General features: G+C 48.3%; 1 protein-coding gene across 1 annotated transcript; it reads right to left on the minus strand.

Annotated features, from left to right (window-relative positions):
* Positions 1–3,953: 3,953 nt before the first annotated feature.
* LOC124703497 (transcription elongation factor 1 homolog) lies at positions 3,954–4,247 on the minus strand. The gene has a single exon (XM_047235707.1). The coding sequence runs from the start codon at positions 4,245–4,247 to the stop codon at positions 3,954–3,956; it is 294 nt and encodes a 97-aa protein (XP_047091663.1).
* Between the last annotated feature and the right edge of the window lie 13,371 nt (positions 4,248–17,618).

Below are 17,618 nucleotides of genomic sequence, written 5' to 3' on the forward strand. Positions count from 1 at the left end.
CGGTTGGGAAGGGCCTTTAGTCTCGGTTGGCCATTCGGGATTGTTAAAATAGGACTATAGCCCCAACCTTTAGTCCCGGTTGTCTTACAAACCGGGACTAAAGGTCATCCACGTGGGCTGCGAGCGCGCGTCGGGACGGAGAACCTTTAGTCCTAGTTTGTAACACCAACCGAGACTAAAGACTATTTCATCTATTTTTTATCCAATTTTTTTTTAATTCTTTACCACTTTTTTATTTTTATTTTTTCTGAATTTCTAGTATTTTAGTTATTTGACAAGTTCAGTCTCTAACTATACTTAATCTCTAGTCAAATTACTTACTCGTGGTCAAATTTCCTGCTCGGTCACCCGTTCTCAAACTACTCTCGCACTAGCACGCTTAACTTCCGAGTTCCTTCCCGTACCGCTTCTAAGTGCTTCGGGCACATGTTATTGATACTAGTATCATATCAATCCTATTAACCTGTTGGTCACGATGTCACACTTCTATATTGGTTGATTTTTCACAATTCTTTTAACCTTTGATACTAAAGTAATGATGTAATAATAATCTTGAATAAATAAATAACAATATTTGTTTACTTGTTTATTTTTTTTGCAAAACCTAAAAACTTTGCAAATAACTGAATACATTCTTTGCAAATGATAATCTTTGCTTCTTCTTCATGTGCTTCTCAGTAGTAATGATGTAATAATAATATTTGCAATTATTACTTTTTAAAAACTAAAAATATATATAATCCTGAATTTCTAGCAAAAACTAAATTCTTCCCGCTTTCATACTTCCCTTTGGAATTTTATGGATCTAAAAATTGGCTAACCGGGTAAACCCTGAGGGATCAGGTCGGGAAGTCCTAGGACACCCCCAACGCTGATGTTGAGGTGGACGCTTCTGATCGCCAGATCCATCCTTCCGCGCAAACCTGAAAAGGGCGAGCATGAAGAGAAGGGGTGCGGAGTGTACTCAAAGGATCCAAAGCAGATCGAATCCTCCAACGCCGACGAAGGTGAAGCCGGCGAAAACGATGCCGATGTAGATGTAGCTGGCGGGATCGGAACTGCCGATGTTGTGCCTTGAACGAGCAAGTTTCCCACAGACGCCAATTGACGAGGTTGCTCCTCGGCAATGCCCACGATGTGGGGCTTAGGGTTGATGGAAAACTGCTTGTTAGCACAATACATCGGATACCAGACAAGTTGGAGGCGCGATTTACCCAGGTTCGGGGCCGTCACAGAGGTAATACCCTTACGTCCCGCTTGTCTGATCTTGATTATCAATTACTTCGATTACAATGGGGCAGCCGGAGCACTGTGTGGTGGTGCTCTCACCGAGGGGCAAGGTGGCTAGGGTTTTTGGTGTGTGAGTAGGGTGAAGAAGAGATCCGACGGCCCTCTCGTGGCCTTTATATGGAGGCTTGGTCCCGATATGTTCTATCTAAACTTTCTATATTTGAATCTTTCCGCCCTACGCTTCAAGAAACCGTCACCTTCCATTTTTCCTCCGCTGCAACCGACGTCTTGTTCCTTCTTGGACAGCAATGCTCCGGATGGGCTTCTGTTGGGCCAAACGGGGTAGGGAAATGTCGAGGACCTGAAGGGTAATGCCCACATCACTCCCCGACGTCAAAGGTCTCGCAACGAACACCACAGAGAGGATGAGAGAAAAGCGATCGTGCTAGATCCGAAATAGCCTAGCCTAGATTCACCCAAACACGAATGACCGACCATGGAGGCATTGCTGGAGAGGGAAATAAACACTATGGTCATGTCACCTCCGTGCCGTTTGCAAGCCACCATCCACATGCAGCCTAGAGACTAGATCAAGTCGGCCTAATTGCCGCCCAGATCTAGGCCCACCAACCTTGATTTTGGCCCACTACCGCAACCCCATGGCCATGCCGCGCCGGCCCACGCCAGCCATATGCGACCTCTATCATCATGCCGCCATCACTGCCGCCCAACAGGAGCAGAAGCACCACCACCTGAGTTCTTCACAGGACCACAACGTCGCCTGAGTGGGCCTCCCCGCTAGACCCTCACCACACACGTGCAATGGAAGCCACTGCCGTCGGCAACACGTTGGATTTGCTAGGTGACAACATCACGGTTAGATGGGAGGAGGGCTGGCTAGGACACGCGAGGTGTAGGTCGCCCCAGTTGACAAGGGGGCGATGCAGAGCGAAGAGTTATTTTCGGGAGTGAGTCACTAAGATTTTTTTAAAAGATATATTTTTTATGAAAAGGACACCATTTAATTAATAAATATGAAAAGTAGTACTCTCTCCAATTCAAAATAGTTGCCCAAAAATAGATGTATCTAGACATGTTTTTCTGTGTAGATACATTCATTTTTAGCCAAGTATTTTAAACTAGAGGGGGTATAAACAAGTACAAAATAAATGTAATAAAACATAAAAAGATCTTTAAATCACATAGCGATGACTACAAGGATTAAAGCGAGCCAAAGGTACACTGCCGTTTGGAAGAAAATTTATCATAGAAGAGCTTGTTGTAGGGAACGAAGGAGCAGTCTTCGTGCTAAATCGACCCAGGAATCAGGACAACTCTGTTCAAAGCACTCTATTCTATCAAATCAACCGAGCGGCAGATATCCGCTGCCTTGCTAAAATAGAAAAGAGCAATGTAATGGTTACAGAAACTTTGAACTCCACAAACTTAGGAACTGGAACAAAATCAGCCGATCGGGCAGCTGCGCATAGCACAAAACTCTAATAAACTTCAGTTACACATTCCGCAGCAAGAAAGAACATACTCCAACTAGTATTCGTTTCATCGATCTACAATTTCAGATCGGAGTACATTAAAATCCCTCGCCGGCGGGGAGTTTTCGTCCTTAATTTAGTTTGCTTTTCAGTCTCTTCTTTGGGATGGTGAGCGGCGGCTACATCCTGAAGTCAGAATAATGTCCTCCCCGCCCTATCCTCGCTCCGGTGGTGCATCTAGCGCTGACGGAGGGCGCGTGGAGTTGTGTGCCCGTCGGATCTCCTGGGATCCGGTCGGTTTTCGTGTTAGTTGGTGTCGTTTCATGTCAGTCTCTTCTGATCTATGGTTGTCATCATTGGCGATGGTTACTGCTCTGGTGTGCTGGTCCTTTGGGACCTTAGCACGACGACTTCCCGTCTGTCTACTACAACAAGCTCTACTACGACAAGCTTTGCCTGACTCCAGCGATGGAGGGGCGAGGACAGCGGCGCGCCTTCGGCTCGTGCTAGTGTCTGTAGTCGTCGCTAGGTGGTCTGAGTACCAATTTGTAATTTCTTTTACTTTTTGGGCTATTTGTACTACTGTTGATGATTATTAATAGATCGGTGGATTTCTCGCAAAAAAAAAAAAAAAAAAAAATCTCAAGCAAGCTACCACGGCACGGATGTGCGCGGGCTATCCTTTTTTTTTTTTTTTTTTTGCGGAATGGAGGAGATAAAATTAAACCAGCGATCTTACAGATAAACCCAGAAGAAACTGAAAATTACAACTAGGCCCTTCTTCTAGATCTCGACGGGGACGCCGCACGGAAGCCGTCGGTGGCGCGCCGCTGCCGCTGCTCCGCTTCATGCCTTGGATAGGAGTCAGCCCCGAGGCAGCCGGGAAGTCGCCGATCGCCGGATCTGCCGATCCTACTCGCCGGAACGCCGCCACCGTCGCGCTGGACTTCAACACCATCTCCACCACTTTAATACTACGGATCCGCCGCACCGGATCCGGCCGGGGCACACCGAGCGCCGCCACTCCGAAGACCAGCGACCTCGACGAAGACGGCCACCGCGCGAAGGAGCTCCGAAGACCACCCACGCGAGAGGGGAGAGCAGCCGCCACCACACACCACACCGCCGCCATCACCGCCTCCAGGACGACGCCGGCTGAGATACCACCGAACCCTACACTACGTACAAGCCTCGATCTACGGATTATCCTTCACACGTACATCGTCGTCTTCACGCGTAGGAGTCCCGGCGGCGGCGGCGGACGTCGACGCCTTGGTTGGCCTTCTCGCACTCGTCGATCCACTCGCTGTAGACGTCGATGGGCTCGGTGAGGGCGTGCGCCTTCGTGGAGTAGCTCTCCTGGCACACGAAGCACTTGACCACGGCGAACCATTCCTTGCGGTCGATCTCGCAGTCGACGCTCCCGGCGTGGTTGCAGAAGGGGCAGCAGAAAATCTTGTCCAGCTTCACCGCCGGCTTCTTCCGCGACGCCATCTTTGAGTTCGCCGACTTCCGCTTCGCCATCGAGCTAGCAGGGATCCCTCGCGCACAGTCGCAAGAAGAGTTGAGGTTCGCGGGTTGGCAACAGAAAGACTTATCGAAGACGATCGAGAGAGATCGATGTGTTCGTTTGGCCGTAATGGAGGCACTGGGTGCGCGCTTATAAAGGATTTGGCGTGCGCGTTAGCTGTATCCCGGCCGGCCGTCTCCGACTCCGCCTCGGCCAAACCCTGCAGTACGAACTATTATTAACCGCCTTGCCTCCGCCGAGATCGAGTCGGATTCGTCCATGCGTACGACGTGTCAACGCGCAGGCCGCAGGCAGAGTAATTTCGCCCATCGGGCAGGACGAGGCTTGGAAGGCACGGTTCGAATTTTAAGTGAAAAAACAAGGTTGAGGAGAGCTCAGAGCTCTTTAATTCTCTATCCAGGCCGGTCTAATATAGCTGTTCACCTTTTCGTTTCTTGTTTTTGGGTGGATAGAGCAGTTCAACTGACGACTCAATTTGTGAACTTTAAACACGATAGAAACTTTGCAATGCAATACTGAATCCGATTGTATCCCCATAGCCTGTCAGTTGTTTGCAGCAAGGAGGCACACAAAATTAAAATGCATTTCTTTTGAGAAACGCAGTACAAACGTAGACGTTGACATAAAGACGCATACACTGATCTCTATGAACGCACACATGCACACCCTACCTCTATGAGCATCTTCGGAAGACTGAGCCGGTGGATTGGATTTTGAAATTGACGAAATCACCGTAGGCGCCTCGCTTTCGACGGGAACGTCGCCTCTTAAAATACATTTTGTATATAAATAAAAAATGATCACCTCTTGTTGACAATCAATACCATACATACATATAGTAACAAATAATACATGGTCGATGAAACATATATTATCATCGAACGAAGCTAGAGCTGAAGATCACGTATCGATGATGCCATCTCCATTGAGGCGGAGGCCAAGAAGTAGATGGATATCAAAACCCTAGATTAGTCTATAAAACACTATGTTATTAAAAAAAACTCCACACATAACCAGATTCCCCACCCCTCATGATGCCGGCAAAGCCATCCGGAGAAGGCGGAGGTGGAGGGAACGCTAGTTTTTTAGGAGGCGGTGATAGATAGGAGAACAATGTGTAGGGATTCGTAGCATAGAAAATAAAAAATTCCTACCGCAAGAACGAATAACAAGTCAAGTTATAATCTAGTAGATGGTAGCAACAAGGTGAAGATCATCATACCCTTGAAGGTCGCTAAGCGTTAACGAGATTCGATCTCGTGGTTGATGTAGTCGATCACTTGCCGCTTGCAAAAGCGTGTAGAAGATCTTGACGGTGCCACAGTAAGGCAGCACCTCCGCACTCGGTCACACGTTTGGTGTTGATGACGATGTCCTTCTCCCCGTTCCAGCGGGCAGCGGATGTAGTAGATCCTCCTCGGAATCCTGCCAGCACGACGGCGTCGTGGTGGTGGTAGAGATTTCCGGCAGCGCTTCGCCTAAGCACCGCGGGAGTAACGGGAGGAGGGGAGTGGCTAGGGTTTGGGGAGAAGGGGCACTTGGGGCGCCGGCCTTGGGTGCCCTTGGGTGGTGCGGCTCAAGTGGTGGCCGGCCCCTCCCTCTCCCCCTCATTATATAGGTGGAACCCTCTAGGGTTTGCCCAAGATTCGAATAAGAGTCCAACTCAGAACTTACCATATGGGTGAAACCTAGGGGAAGTGGGACTCCTCCCTTTCCTTCCCCTATGGCCGGCTATGGTGGTGGAGTCCACCATGGACTCCACCTTCCACTTTGGTCGGCCGACTAGGGTTGGTGGAGTCCATCCGGGACTCCACCTTCCATTATGATTTCTTCCTGAAGGTTCTAGAACATTCTAGCGCCTTCCATAAATGCACCAGATCATTTTCAAACTTGGAAAGTGACTTTCTATATATGAATCTTATTCCGGAACTTCTCGTGATGTCCTGGATCCCATCCGAGACCCCGAATAATATTCGAACTCCATTCCATATTCCATATCTACTTCAAACGACATCAAACCTTAAGTGTGTCACCCTACGGTTCGAGAACTATGCGGACATGATCGAGACCCCTCTCCGATCAATAACTAATAGCGGGACCTGGAGATCCATAATAGCTCCCACATATTCAATGATGACTTCGTGATCGAAAGAACCATTCACATAAAATAACAATTCCCTTTGTCTCGCGATATTTTACTTATCCGAAGTTTGATCGTCGATATCTTCATACCTAGTTCAACCTCGTTACTGATAAGTACTCTTTACTCGTACCGTTACATGATATCCCTTGTGAACCAGTCACATGCTTGCAAGCTAATCAGATATCATTCCACCGAGAGGGCTCAAAGTATATCTATCCGTCATTAGGATGGATAAATCCCACTATTGATACAAGTGCCTCAACCCTATACTTTCCGAACACTTAATGCCACCTTTATAACAACCCATTTACGCAGTAGTGTTTGGTGTCATCAAAGCATCCATCCGGTGTAGGTGATTAACAAGATCTCATGATCGAAGGATTAAGTTACTATGCATATTAAATCTTGAAGCACAAAGAACTAAATGACTTAATCATATGCTACACTTACTATGGGTGTATGTCCATCACATCATTCACCTAATGATATGACCTTGTTATTAAGAATATCCATTGTAGATGATCATGAAACTATGATCATCTATTAATCAACAAGCTAGTTTAACAAGAGGCTTACTAGGGCTCTTTTATGTTTACATAACACACATGTATTAATGTTTCCGGTTAATACAATTATAGCATGAGATGCAAACTATATCATAAACACACAGATATAATAATAACCACTTTATCATTGCCTCTTGGGCATATCTCCAACACAATGTGGGACACATTTTTCTTCACACCGATCACTTTTTATTAGCATCTACGGAAATTAAAAACAACAAATTACAACTGAAAGACAAAATCGATTAGGACCGTAGCAAAAAATGGAATATTTTTTCGATGTTTCATCAGAAGTTATGACCCATTTCTGGGTCGAGCCCTAATGGAACATAGGGTAGTGGTCGAATTCATGGCTCTGAGGAAAATATTCATATACTCCATTCTCCGTTACAAACTAATTGGCTCAACCTTTTCTAGATACTTATATATCAGCACATCAAAACTTGTCTTGATACATGTGTATCTAGATAAAAGGTTGAGTAAATTACTTTGGAACGGAGGGAGTACCCTTTCTTAACTCCTGCAAAAACGGGGAGGGTATACTATCTTTCTAAGACCTTCACAAGCATCAATTCTTGGAAACTAGCGATACAATATGTGACACAAAACAATCTGTGGTTCGGAGAGAGACAAGAACACGAGGGTGAACATGAATGACACGAGAAGGAGTAGCCACGGAAAAGATGGAGAACATGATGTAAACGAAACAAAGGGGGAGATAAATAGCAAATCCTACTCGACAAAATGAACCCGACAACAAACCTTCAACATAGAAACCTCCAGGCCTTAAATCCCAAAACAAAGCACTCTAATTGACACTGAATGTTCTTACCAGCCGGTCTAGTATTCCAATAGAATCCTTCGTTCAAGAAAAGATTGACAAAAACTACTAGATTCTCATGTGAAGAGAGTAGCTATAAGAAGTAGGACACAACTCAAACCAGCTAACTAGCCTAACAGTCTCCACATGAGAAGCCTCTTCTCCACAAGGGTAAGGGGAGGGAGCCAGGATCGAGTATATGTTATCATCTTTGCCATTCCGTGGAAGGGACCGAGGTGGAGGGTATATAGGCCTACGGATGAACGTGTAAGTTATGTGACGAAATTGGGGATACATGTGCCAGCCATGAGTCAAATGGGATGTGCCCTCTCATTGGACCCCGGAAGGGGCGGTGAACCCTATTAATTGCCCATTTGTGCGCGTTAATACGGTTCACACACGTGAGCAAGGTGGGCTGCAGCCCCTTGATGCGGAGAGGTTCGCATATCTCAATTTTTTTTGCTGGTTTTAGGAATATTCTAGAAGATTCTAGTATAATTGTTTTGGTTAATCTTGGTTTTACTTTTTCATTTTTTCTAGGTTCTTTCGGTTTCTTTGCAGGTTCTCCATTTTATTATAGTTTTTCATTTTCATTTTTATTTTTGTTTTTGTTTCTTTTTATTGAAAATTCAAACATTTTAAAAATGCAAAAAAATGAATTTTTTAATTTGAACATTTTCTCATTTTATTATTTTTGAAATTTGAAAAATTTCGAACTTCGAAATTTTTTCCAAGTTAAACATTTTTGGAACTTGAATTTTCAAATCTGAAGAATTTTCAAATTTTGAACATTTTCAGAGTTCAACTTTTTTCAAATTTGAGCTTATTTTCAAAACTGGAAGGTTTCACATCTTTTAGAAAAAATGAAATTGACAGAAAAAGGTAAAATGGCAAAAGGCCCCATTCGCTAGGAGCCTAGGCCAGCCAAATAGGACCGTGGAGGAGGTCGCGGCAAGCGTGCGGTTCTCCCGCCCGCACGCGAGCGGGAGATAGGGGCACCCAACACGGACCGGATGATCATGGTGGAAAGGACTGTAGTTTTTGGGTCTTTAAGTTGGTGCAGATGGGGTGTAAGTTTTGAGCAACCTTTCTAGGCTTGGCATCCCGGGCTGGCGAGGGCTATCCCACCTCTCATTCCGCTTGTCAATCTTCGTGGGACAGCCCTCATCTTCATCAGGCTAGTCCCAGATGATGGACCGACCTATCGGTGTGCTTGTCCCCATGTTAATTCACTTTATCAAGATCAAATATTTACATTCAATTACATCAAATTACAATGCAACCATTTCAGCGCATTCAAGGTTTGATGTTAATCTTGCTAATAAAAATTAGAAAAATATAGCTTCTTGAGCCCCTTTCTATTCAGCTATTCCAGATCTCAAAACGCAACTACAACACAAACTACTAAACAAACATAGATCTATTGAGCTTTTCTCTATTATGCACATGTAATGCATTCGTTGGCGGTAGCTGATCTACATCCTATCATCTGAAGGATAGATGATGACACCATCATCATGATCGCCCATCTTCTCGCCATCTTGTGCACGCCTTAGCCACCGACCTCACCGCCACACCGCAGGTCTGAAAGAAGAATAACAATGATGAGAGAATGGATCTGGTGGAGGAACACCAATGTTCAGAGCACCTTTGATACAAGATCAGGCCTATGGATCCGGTTGAACACGATGAAACCGTATGTGTTGATAGGATGGAGATCAAACCTGCAGATCGGGCTCACCGGTGGAGTAGTCCTACGCAGCTTCAAGAGCGTACTAATTAATAGATGAGACAAGTGTTAAAACTTGGGTCGGTTGTATCCTGACCTTTTTGTGTGTAGAGTGTTGGGAGTGCGGCGGGATGTGGATAGGTCGTGGGAACGGGAAGTGGCGCTAGGGCTCCCTCTATTTTATATAAAGTGGGAGTGGCCACTGCTAAGTGCAGATATTGGTTTGTTATTTTAGGCCCTTTGAGCAAGTGCGGTCTAGCTATATGGCAACACTTGCAAAAAGGGCCCACAATAGGTTGTCTGCCATGAATTGAAGAATTCTACAAAAACATAACTCTTTATTCAATTAACACAAAAGTTACATTGTTGAATAAAAGAGGTATAACAAAATATCGAGGTTTATTTATCTAAACATTTTTGTTATACCTCCGTGCTAGCCTAGCTAACACGGGGTGGCGTGGTTTGCTTCCTGATAATTATGCTCAAATTATTAGTTATAGCTATCAACATGAATCACAGTAGTGTAAAATACTTCCATACCTACAACTTTAAAGTGGTGGATCACACTTGTTAGTGAGTGAGACGCAGTTGACCAGTCATCACGTCGCTTAGAATCCCGACGTCAAAGGTCTTGGAACGAACACCTGTTGACTGCCAAAACCCACCGGCGGGCAGCGGCCTTGTCAACACCGTAGAGCCGGGAAGAGCCTAGAGCTGCGGCTGGCTGAGACCCCTCCGAGCGACGGCCCGCAATGCTCTTCTGGTCACACGCGGCGATGCAAAGTGCAAGGGCGTGCCACCTGACCTATACCTGGTCAGGAAGGTGATGGGGATGCCTCGCTTAGTTTCCTGGCAGGGCATACATGTAAACGTTAAATACGAGCCTCGATCGGCTCTCGAGGTTATCCCGTGAATCGGCTCAAAGAGCCGATCCACCCATGATTCGTACGGGGTGCACGAATACTTGGTGGTCCTGCTTGATCAAGATAAAGCTAATTAGATCTACGACGATTTAGGGTTTTCACCGCATAATCGGATCATCCTACTCCGAGGTTGGGCCTCGCGGCCACGCACGGTGCTCGTAAGCCGATCCTAAACAAGGCCTAAAAACCAACATGAAGTTGATCCTCGGAACATCCTGTTTAGGACTTGCGAACGCCACCCTACGTGCCACTGGATCCTCCCCCTTTGTAAGGCCTAACTATTGCGGATATTAAACTAATCCTTGCAGAACAAGGAGCAATCGTAACGGATCAAATCTACTAAATAATGATCAAGCGGGGTGCCGCCCCACACCTGAGATAGGCGTGAGGGCGGCTAGATATGCAAGGGTTGCACTACGTAAGCATGCTTAAACGAAGAACAATGCTAACCCTAACACATCTAATGATAACTACGTTGCTCGCCATCAAAAGCGCTTCAGTACGAGCAACGCATGAACAACGTGGGGCTTGTGCTGCCTAGATCGCAAGATGCGATCTAGGCAGCATGTCGCTTACCTGATAGAAACCCTCGAGACGAAGGAGTTGGCGATGCGCCGAGATTGGTTTGTTTGGGGTTGAACGTGAGTTGTTGTTTATTCCATAAACCCTAGGTACATATTTATAGTCCAGGGGACTTTCTAATGTGGGAATATCCCCTCGTGCACGATACAAACTCTAACTTTTATCTAAGATAATAAACTACTAATTAAAGATACACGGGCAATTCATCCCAAACCCTTCGTGCGAGGCCGCTTCAGAAATCTTCCACGTGTAATCTTCCAAGCCCGGCCCACCTCTGGATTTGTCCAAAATCTGGTGATAACACATGCCCCCCTGGTTTTGGAAATAACATTTCCAAAATCATTATGCTTTCCCTTCGAAGGGTCATGTCGTGGCAGAGCGGAGCCGTTGCAGCATCCGTCATCATTATGCCCGGTCTTCTCAGCTTCTCTGCAAATTCTGATAGCTCTGGCATTGACTTCTTGGAAACCGCAAGGGCATTACACCTTCACCAGATTTCTCATTATTTAACCGTGCCGATCGATTAGCTCTTTTTATCCTCCGTTCTGTCCCGGCCATCGGCACCAAAAAACCCTCTCCTCCTGTAGCAATGTCTTCCTCTTCCTCCTCCTTCTCAAGCCTCTTCCCCCAATCTTTGCCGAAGAAGAAGAATGAGGACAGCCTTCACCCCGCAGTGAACCCCCTCTCCTCCGACAAGGAGGAGAAAGAAGGAGAAGCAGCGAAGGCCAAGGCTTCCCCCTCCGCCAAGCTCCCGCCGAAGAAGCGCCCCCGCATGTGGGCGGACAGCGAGGACGAAGACGATGACGAAGAAGAAGAAGAGGAGGAGGATGAATCCTCTTCCTCCATCGGGTATCCGCCGACCAAGCGCTTCCGCTCCTGGGCGGACAGCGAGGATGATGATGATGACGAGGAGGAAGAGGCTCCGGCCAAGGGCTGGGGAAGCAGCGATGAGGAGCTCCCTGGGAGCAGCGCCGACGATGTCGACGGCGGCGATGACGAGGACAGCGACGACTAGTAGTATAGGACTAGTAGTAGCAGTGCACTAGGCACCAGATCCCTCTTTCTTGTAAAGCCGCTCCTTGGAATTAATGAAATTGTTCTTCCCATTCATCCTTTAATTACTCCAATTTCATTCCTTTCGCCTGTCATGCTAAGACTAGGGCTGGAATTCGAGCCGAGCCGAGCCAGCTCGGCTTGACTCGCTAAAGCTCGATCAACAATCGAGTTAGCTCGACTCGACTCGTTTAACAATCGAGTCCGAATTTGAAACTCGGCTCGACTCGCAAAACTCGCGAGTAACTCACGAGTAGCTCGTTTAAAACTGTCAAATAGAACATGTAATACATACAATGCATTTTCCCCGAATATTTGGGCATAAATATGAACAACAACCATTAGGACTATGGTACCAGAAAAATATAAACCACAACGATCAATATATCATCAGCATAAGATTGCCAAGTTGAGAAACCACAAATATACTTGCGCATTTTGGTGGGCTTGGGCCGAATTCATTTTTACCGAGCTAAACGAGCTACTCGCGAGTTCGATGAACTCGGCTCGTTTAGCTTGAACTCGTTTAACGACAAAATATGAAACTTGGCTTGACTCGTTATACACCGAGTTCGAGTCGAGGCGAGTCGAGTCGCGAGTTACTCGTTTAGCTCACGAGTTTCGAGTTTTAATTCCAGGCCTAGCTAAGACCGATAGCAACGCCTCGGACCCCTTTTCTTTTGGACGCTGATGAAGCCGGATTCTAACTAGCTCGAAGGCCAAGAACTTCTCAATTTTTTAGGCCGCGATTTGATATCTGCCTAAAATTCTTCGCAATTCCTCAGCCGACGACAACTCATCGGCTATTTTTGAGAATCCAGACCCTTTCCTTCTCTTGCAGCACCAGCACGGTCCAAGCCTTGTACCAGACGACGGCTTTTCCTTCTCATTTCCTCCCTGGGACGATCATGATGCAGTCGCGGCCGAGGTAACTCCAATCGGCTCTTAAAAACAGGGCATCTACCAGGTTTGTTGCCCCCCGAGTCTTAGCCAAGGCAAAACAGAGCTGTATGGACCTGGGCTCGATCATGCCTGAGGGAGCTTCTTATGCAGAGCTAGCCGATTTAAACATAAATCGGCTTCTCAAAGCAGAAGAGCCTTCAAGGCGAGCTGCCCCCGAGTTTCTTCGGTTCCCGCCGGCCGGATAGGCTCCTTTCCTTTGGTGGACCCGATCCGCACGTCCGGAGCTGCTCTTGGCCTTGTCCTTGAAGAGAGGATCCAAGCTCTTAAGCTACTCCATTAAGGAGTTCTTTCATTAAAACCCTCTTCGTGCTCCATTGATCCTCTGATCCCCTTGAGTCGATGTCTGCTGCATCGGCTGTTTCTTGATTCTGAAGTCGATGCCTGCTGCATCGGCTGTGCTCGAAATTTTTCGAATTTTCATATATATATTTTTTTTTTACGGCCGACCTGTGCATCGGCCCCCATATTGCAATACCCATCACCAGAAGATGAGATGCTTCCGTTGCATATCCTCGTATTTTATCTACCTGGGTGCCCCCCGAGCCGATTCTGTCAAGAGAATTGATGGTATCGGCTCGTTGGATAACATGTTGAACCCAGGTAGAATGGTGGGTGAGGATAATTTTGGCCGATTGCTGGAATCGGCCTCCACGTTGCTTGCTCGGTGAAGGTTTTGTAAGTTCCCTTCATAAATTTTTGGGGCCGATCACAAGGATCAGCCTTGCCTGGTTTGCTCATTGGTTTAATCTTGTTATTCGGTTAGGCTGGATAAAACCAACCCAACCTCTGACTTGATGCGCTTGCTGTCGTCCACCTTGAGTGCACCGTAGAGTCGTGGAGCACTAAGCTCCGTCGGCAAGACGAGTACCATGTTTGTGCCAGCCGATGTCTCATCATCGGCTTTCCTCTGTTTGGGGCGCCACTCCATTTTCCGTGGACGACCCTCTTCATCCAGGGTTCGCTGAACCTTTGCAGCCAGATCAGGTCGTGCCTTCCTTAGCGTATGCAGGTATAACCTCTCGGCTTCCTCCAGGCCGTGCAATCGCTGAACCCTGCGCTTTTGGGAACGGCTGAGTCCGTCAGGGCACCACCTTGGACGGTGGTACCTGTCTTCTTCTACTTCTCCCTCGTCTTCTGAATCCTCAAGATCTGCCCAACGAGGTGACTCAGCGCGTTTGCTTTGTGGCGGGAGAGGCCCTAGGCGCTCGAACACAGACACGTTGGCTGCCTCCTTCTTCTTCTTGTTGCATTCCGGGCAATTGCTGATTGTGGGCAATCGGCTCATTCCCGAATCCCAGCAAGTGTCCGAAGAAGGGGCAGTCCCGATGTACCGGCGTTGTCATCTTGCTCCCTTGATGTTTCCGTGGCACAGCGCTCGTGCTCCTCCTCATCGCGATCCTGCCGACGATGTCTTCTGGCTTCTCTAGCCAGACGATCTCCTCCATCATCATAATTGGGCCGTCGGCGTTGGTCATACTGACTCACATATTTGTTGAGGAGGTGATCAGAGAGGGGTCGCTGATATCTTATATTCTTCACCTCTCCCTCTGTGACATAGCGCTTGCCATCAAGATGGAGCCGATCGCGTGGAGCGGCCTCCTCTGTATCCTTGCTATGAGAGCAGCTGCCCTCATCTCCATCTCTGCCAGAGTGGTTCCCAGGTCCTACCATGTTGATGCTGAACGAGGGACCTGGCCGGCAACCCTCAGGGTAGGTGACTTCCACCATGTTAACGGCGGGGAAGGGTTGGGTGTCGACCTTCATGGCGTACTCGGTTGAAAATTAGCCGCCCCTTCTCTATCGCCGCTTGGATGTGCCGACGCCACACCCGGCAGTCGTTGGTGGCATGGGAGAGCGAGTTGTGGAATTTGCGAGTATGGCTTTCCGTTTAGCTCTTTCGCCGTGGGGAACTTGAGACCTTCGAGAATCGTCAACTGTTTCTCCTTGAGCAGGAGGTCGAAGATTTGTTCGGTCTTGGTCACGTCGAAATCAAATCCCCCGGGCGGCCCCGGTGGCTTTACCCATTTGCGGGACACGGGGTTCCTCCCCGAGTCCACTCAGCCACTGCTACTTCTTGGTCTCCCGCGAGCACTTCATCTTCCTCTCGTATCGACCATGACTATCGCACGCTTGAACTTGTCTTGGTACAGGTCCGGGTGGCGCTGTTCATATGCCGATAATTTCTGAACCATGTGCGCCGCCGAGGGATAATCTGCTTGGGAGGCCATGTCCTTGAGCTGTGTTGCAAGGCATGCTACTGCCAACTCGATCGCTTCCTTTTCAGCTTATACGAACCGAATAACATCGGTTCCTAAGATTCCCGAAGCGCTGGATGTACTCCGTCACCGTTTCCCCGCGCTTCGACGTAGTTGTGCTAGATCGGCAATGCCGGACTCGGAAGCTTCCGAATGGTATTGCATATGGAACTGTTCTTCCAATTGCTTCCAAGGCCGGATGGAGTTTGCTGGCAAAGAGGTGTACCATCCAAAAGCCGATCCCGTGAGGGACTGTGAAAAGAGCCTCACGCGTAGCTGATCCGACACCGAAGCCGGTCCTAGTTGAGCCAAATATCGGCCGACGTGCTCGATGGAGCTGGAGCCATCTGATCCACCGAATTTGGAGAAGTCGGGAGCCGATATTTAGGTGGCAGCGGGATCATCTCGTAATCGTCGGGGTACGGCTTGGAATAGCCGACTGCCCTTCTTTTCGGCACCATGCCGAACTGGTCTCTCAGTATGGTACTGATCTGATCCGTTGTGCTGGCTGTAGGAGTTGCACTCTGAAGATTCGCCGGGGTGGCGTACTTAGCCAGCCATGTTTGCTTTTCCAGCTCTGAGCCAACTGCAGGAGCTGGGCTCGGGAGTTTCGTCGGTGTGGCGTACTTAGTTAGCCACGTCTGCTTCTCAAGCTCCGTTGTCGACGTTCCTCCTGTCTTCGCCGGAGTCCCCGATGTTGTGGCCTGGTTTGTGAGTGCCCGGTCACCACAATCCGGCACATACGTGCACGCGTATCCTTGAGGGATCTCCTTAGGCGCCTCCATTAAGAACTCGGTAGTCACTAGGGTCACCACCAATCTTGTAGACGAGGAATGCCGGTGTAGTCGGCACTTCAGCAGGTGCTGCCAACGCATATGGCAGCGGTGGACGGGACTGGAACGGCAACTCTCCTTGATGAGTCCCGAGAGCTGGTCCTGACGGCGAGTACTGGTGGCTCATGATCTCCTGGATTACGCGCAGAGCGACACGCTCCAACACGTTGACCAAGTTTTCGAGTGGCGATGTAGCGAGTGAGCCACCAAGTAGTTGATCTCCTGCCGCAGTCCCCTGGTGCGTTCCTCCGACGGGGCAGAGAGGTCTATCCCATCGAGTGCACCTTGAGGTGAGAATCCCTTCCATCTGATGCCATGGGAACGGGTTCTCTGAAAGGAGCCGATGAGGTCGGCTTCGAGGGTGGCCTTGATCTCGTTGTATTGCTTCTTGAGCTCGTCGGCCCGGCTCCTCGTAGGTGAGCGGCGTGCCGTCCGCCATCTCAGATGTAGATGGCGATGTGGTTGATGTAGACGATTGTCCCACCGGGCGTGCCGGAATGTGTTGACTGCCAAAACCCACCGGCGGGCAGCGGCCTTGTCAACACCGTAGAGCCGGGAAGAGCCTAGAGCTGCGGCTGGCTGAGACCCCTCCGAGCGACGGCCCGCAATGCTCTTCTGGTCACACGCGGCGATGCGAAGTGCAAGGGCGTGCCACCTGACCTATACCTGGTCAGGAAGGTGATGGGGATGCCTCGCTTAGTTTCCTGCAGGGCATACATGTAAACGTTAAATACGAGCCTCGATCGGCTCTCGGGTTATCCCGTGAATCGGCTCAAAGAGCCGATCCACCCATGATTCGTACGGGGTGCACGAATACTTGGTGGTCCTGCTTGATCAAGATAAAGCTAATTAGATCTACGACGATTTAGGGTTTTCACCGCATAATCGGATCATCCTACTCCAGGTTGGGCCTCGCGGCCACGCACGGTGCTCGTAAGCCGATCCTAAACAAGGCCTAAAAACCAACATGAAGTTGATCCTCGGAACATCCTGTTTAGGACTTGCGAACGCCACCCTACGTGCCACTGGATCCTCCCCCCCTTTGTAAGGCCTAACTATTGCAGATATTAAACTAATCCTTGCAGAACAAGGAGCAATCGTAACGGATCAAATCTACTAAATAATGATCAAGCGGGGTGCCGCCCCCACACCTGAGATAGGCGTGAGGGCGGCTAGATATGCAAGGGTTGCACTACGTAAGCATGCTTAAACGAAGAACAATGCTAACCCTAACACATCTAATGATAACTACGTTGCTCGCCATCAAAAGCGCTTCAAGTACGAGCAACGCATGAACAACGTGGGGCTTGTGCTGCCTAGATCGCAAGATGCGATCTAGGCAGCATGTCGCTACCTGATAGAAACCCTCGAGACGAAGGAGTTGGCGATGCGCCGAGATTGGTTTGTTTGGGGTTGAACGTGAGTTGTTGTTTATTCCATAAACCCTAGGTACATACTTATAGTCCAGGGGACTTTCTAATGTGGGAATATCCCCTC

Source organism: Lolium rigidum, chromosome 1 (assembly GCF_022539505.1).
Source record: "Lolium rigidum isolate FL_2022 chromosome 1, APGP_CSIRO_Lrig_0.1, whole genome shotgun sequence".
NCBI classification, from domain to species: Eukaryota; Viridiplantae; Streptophyta; class Magnoliopsida; order Poales; family Poaceae; genus Lolium; species Lolium rigidum.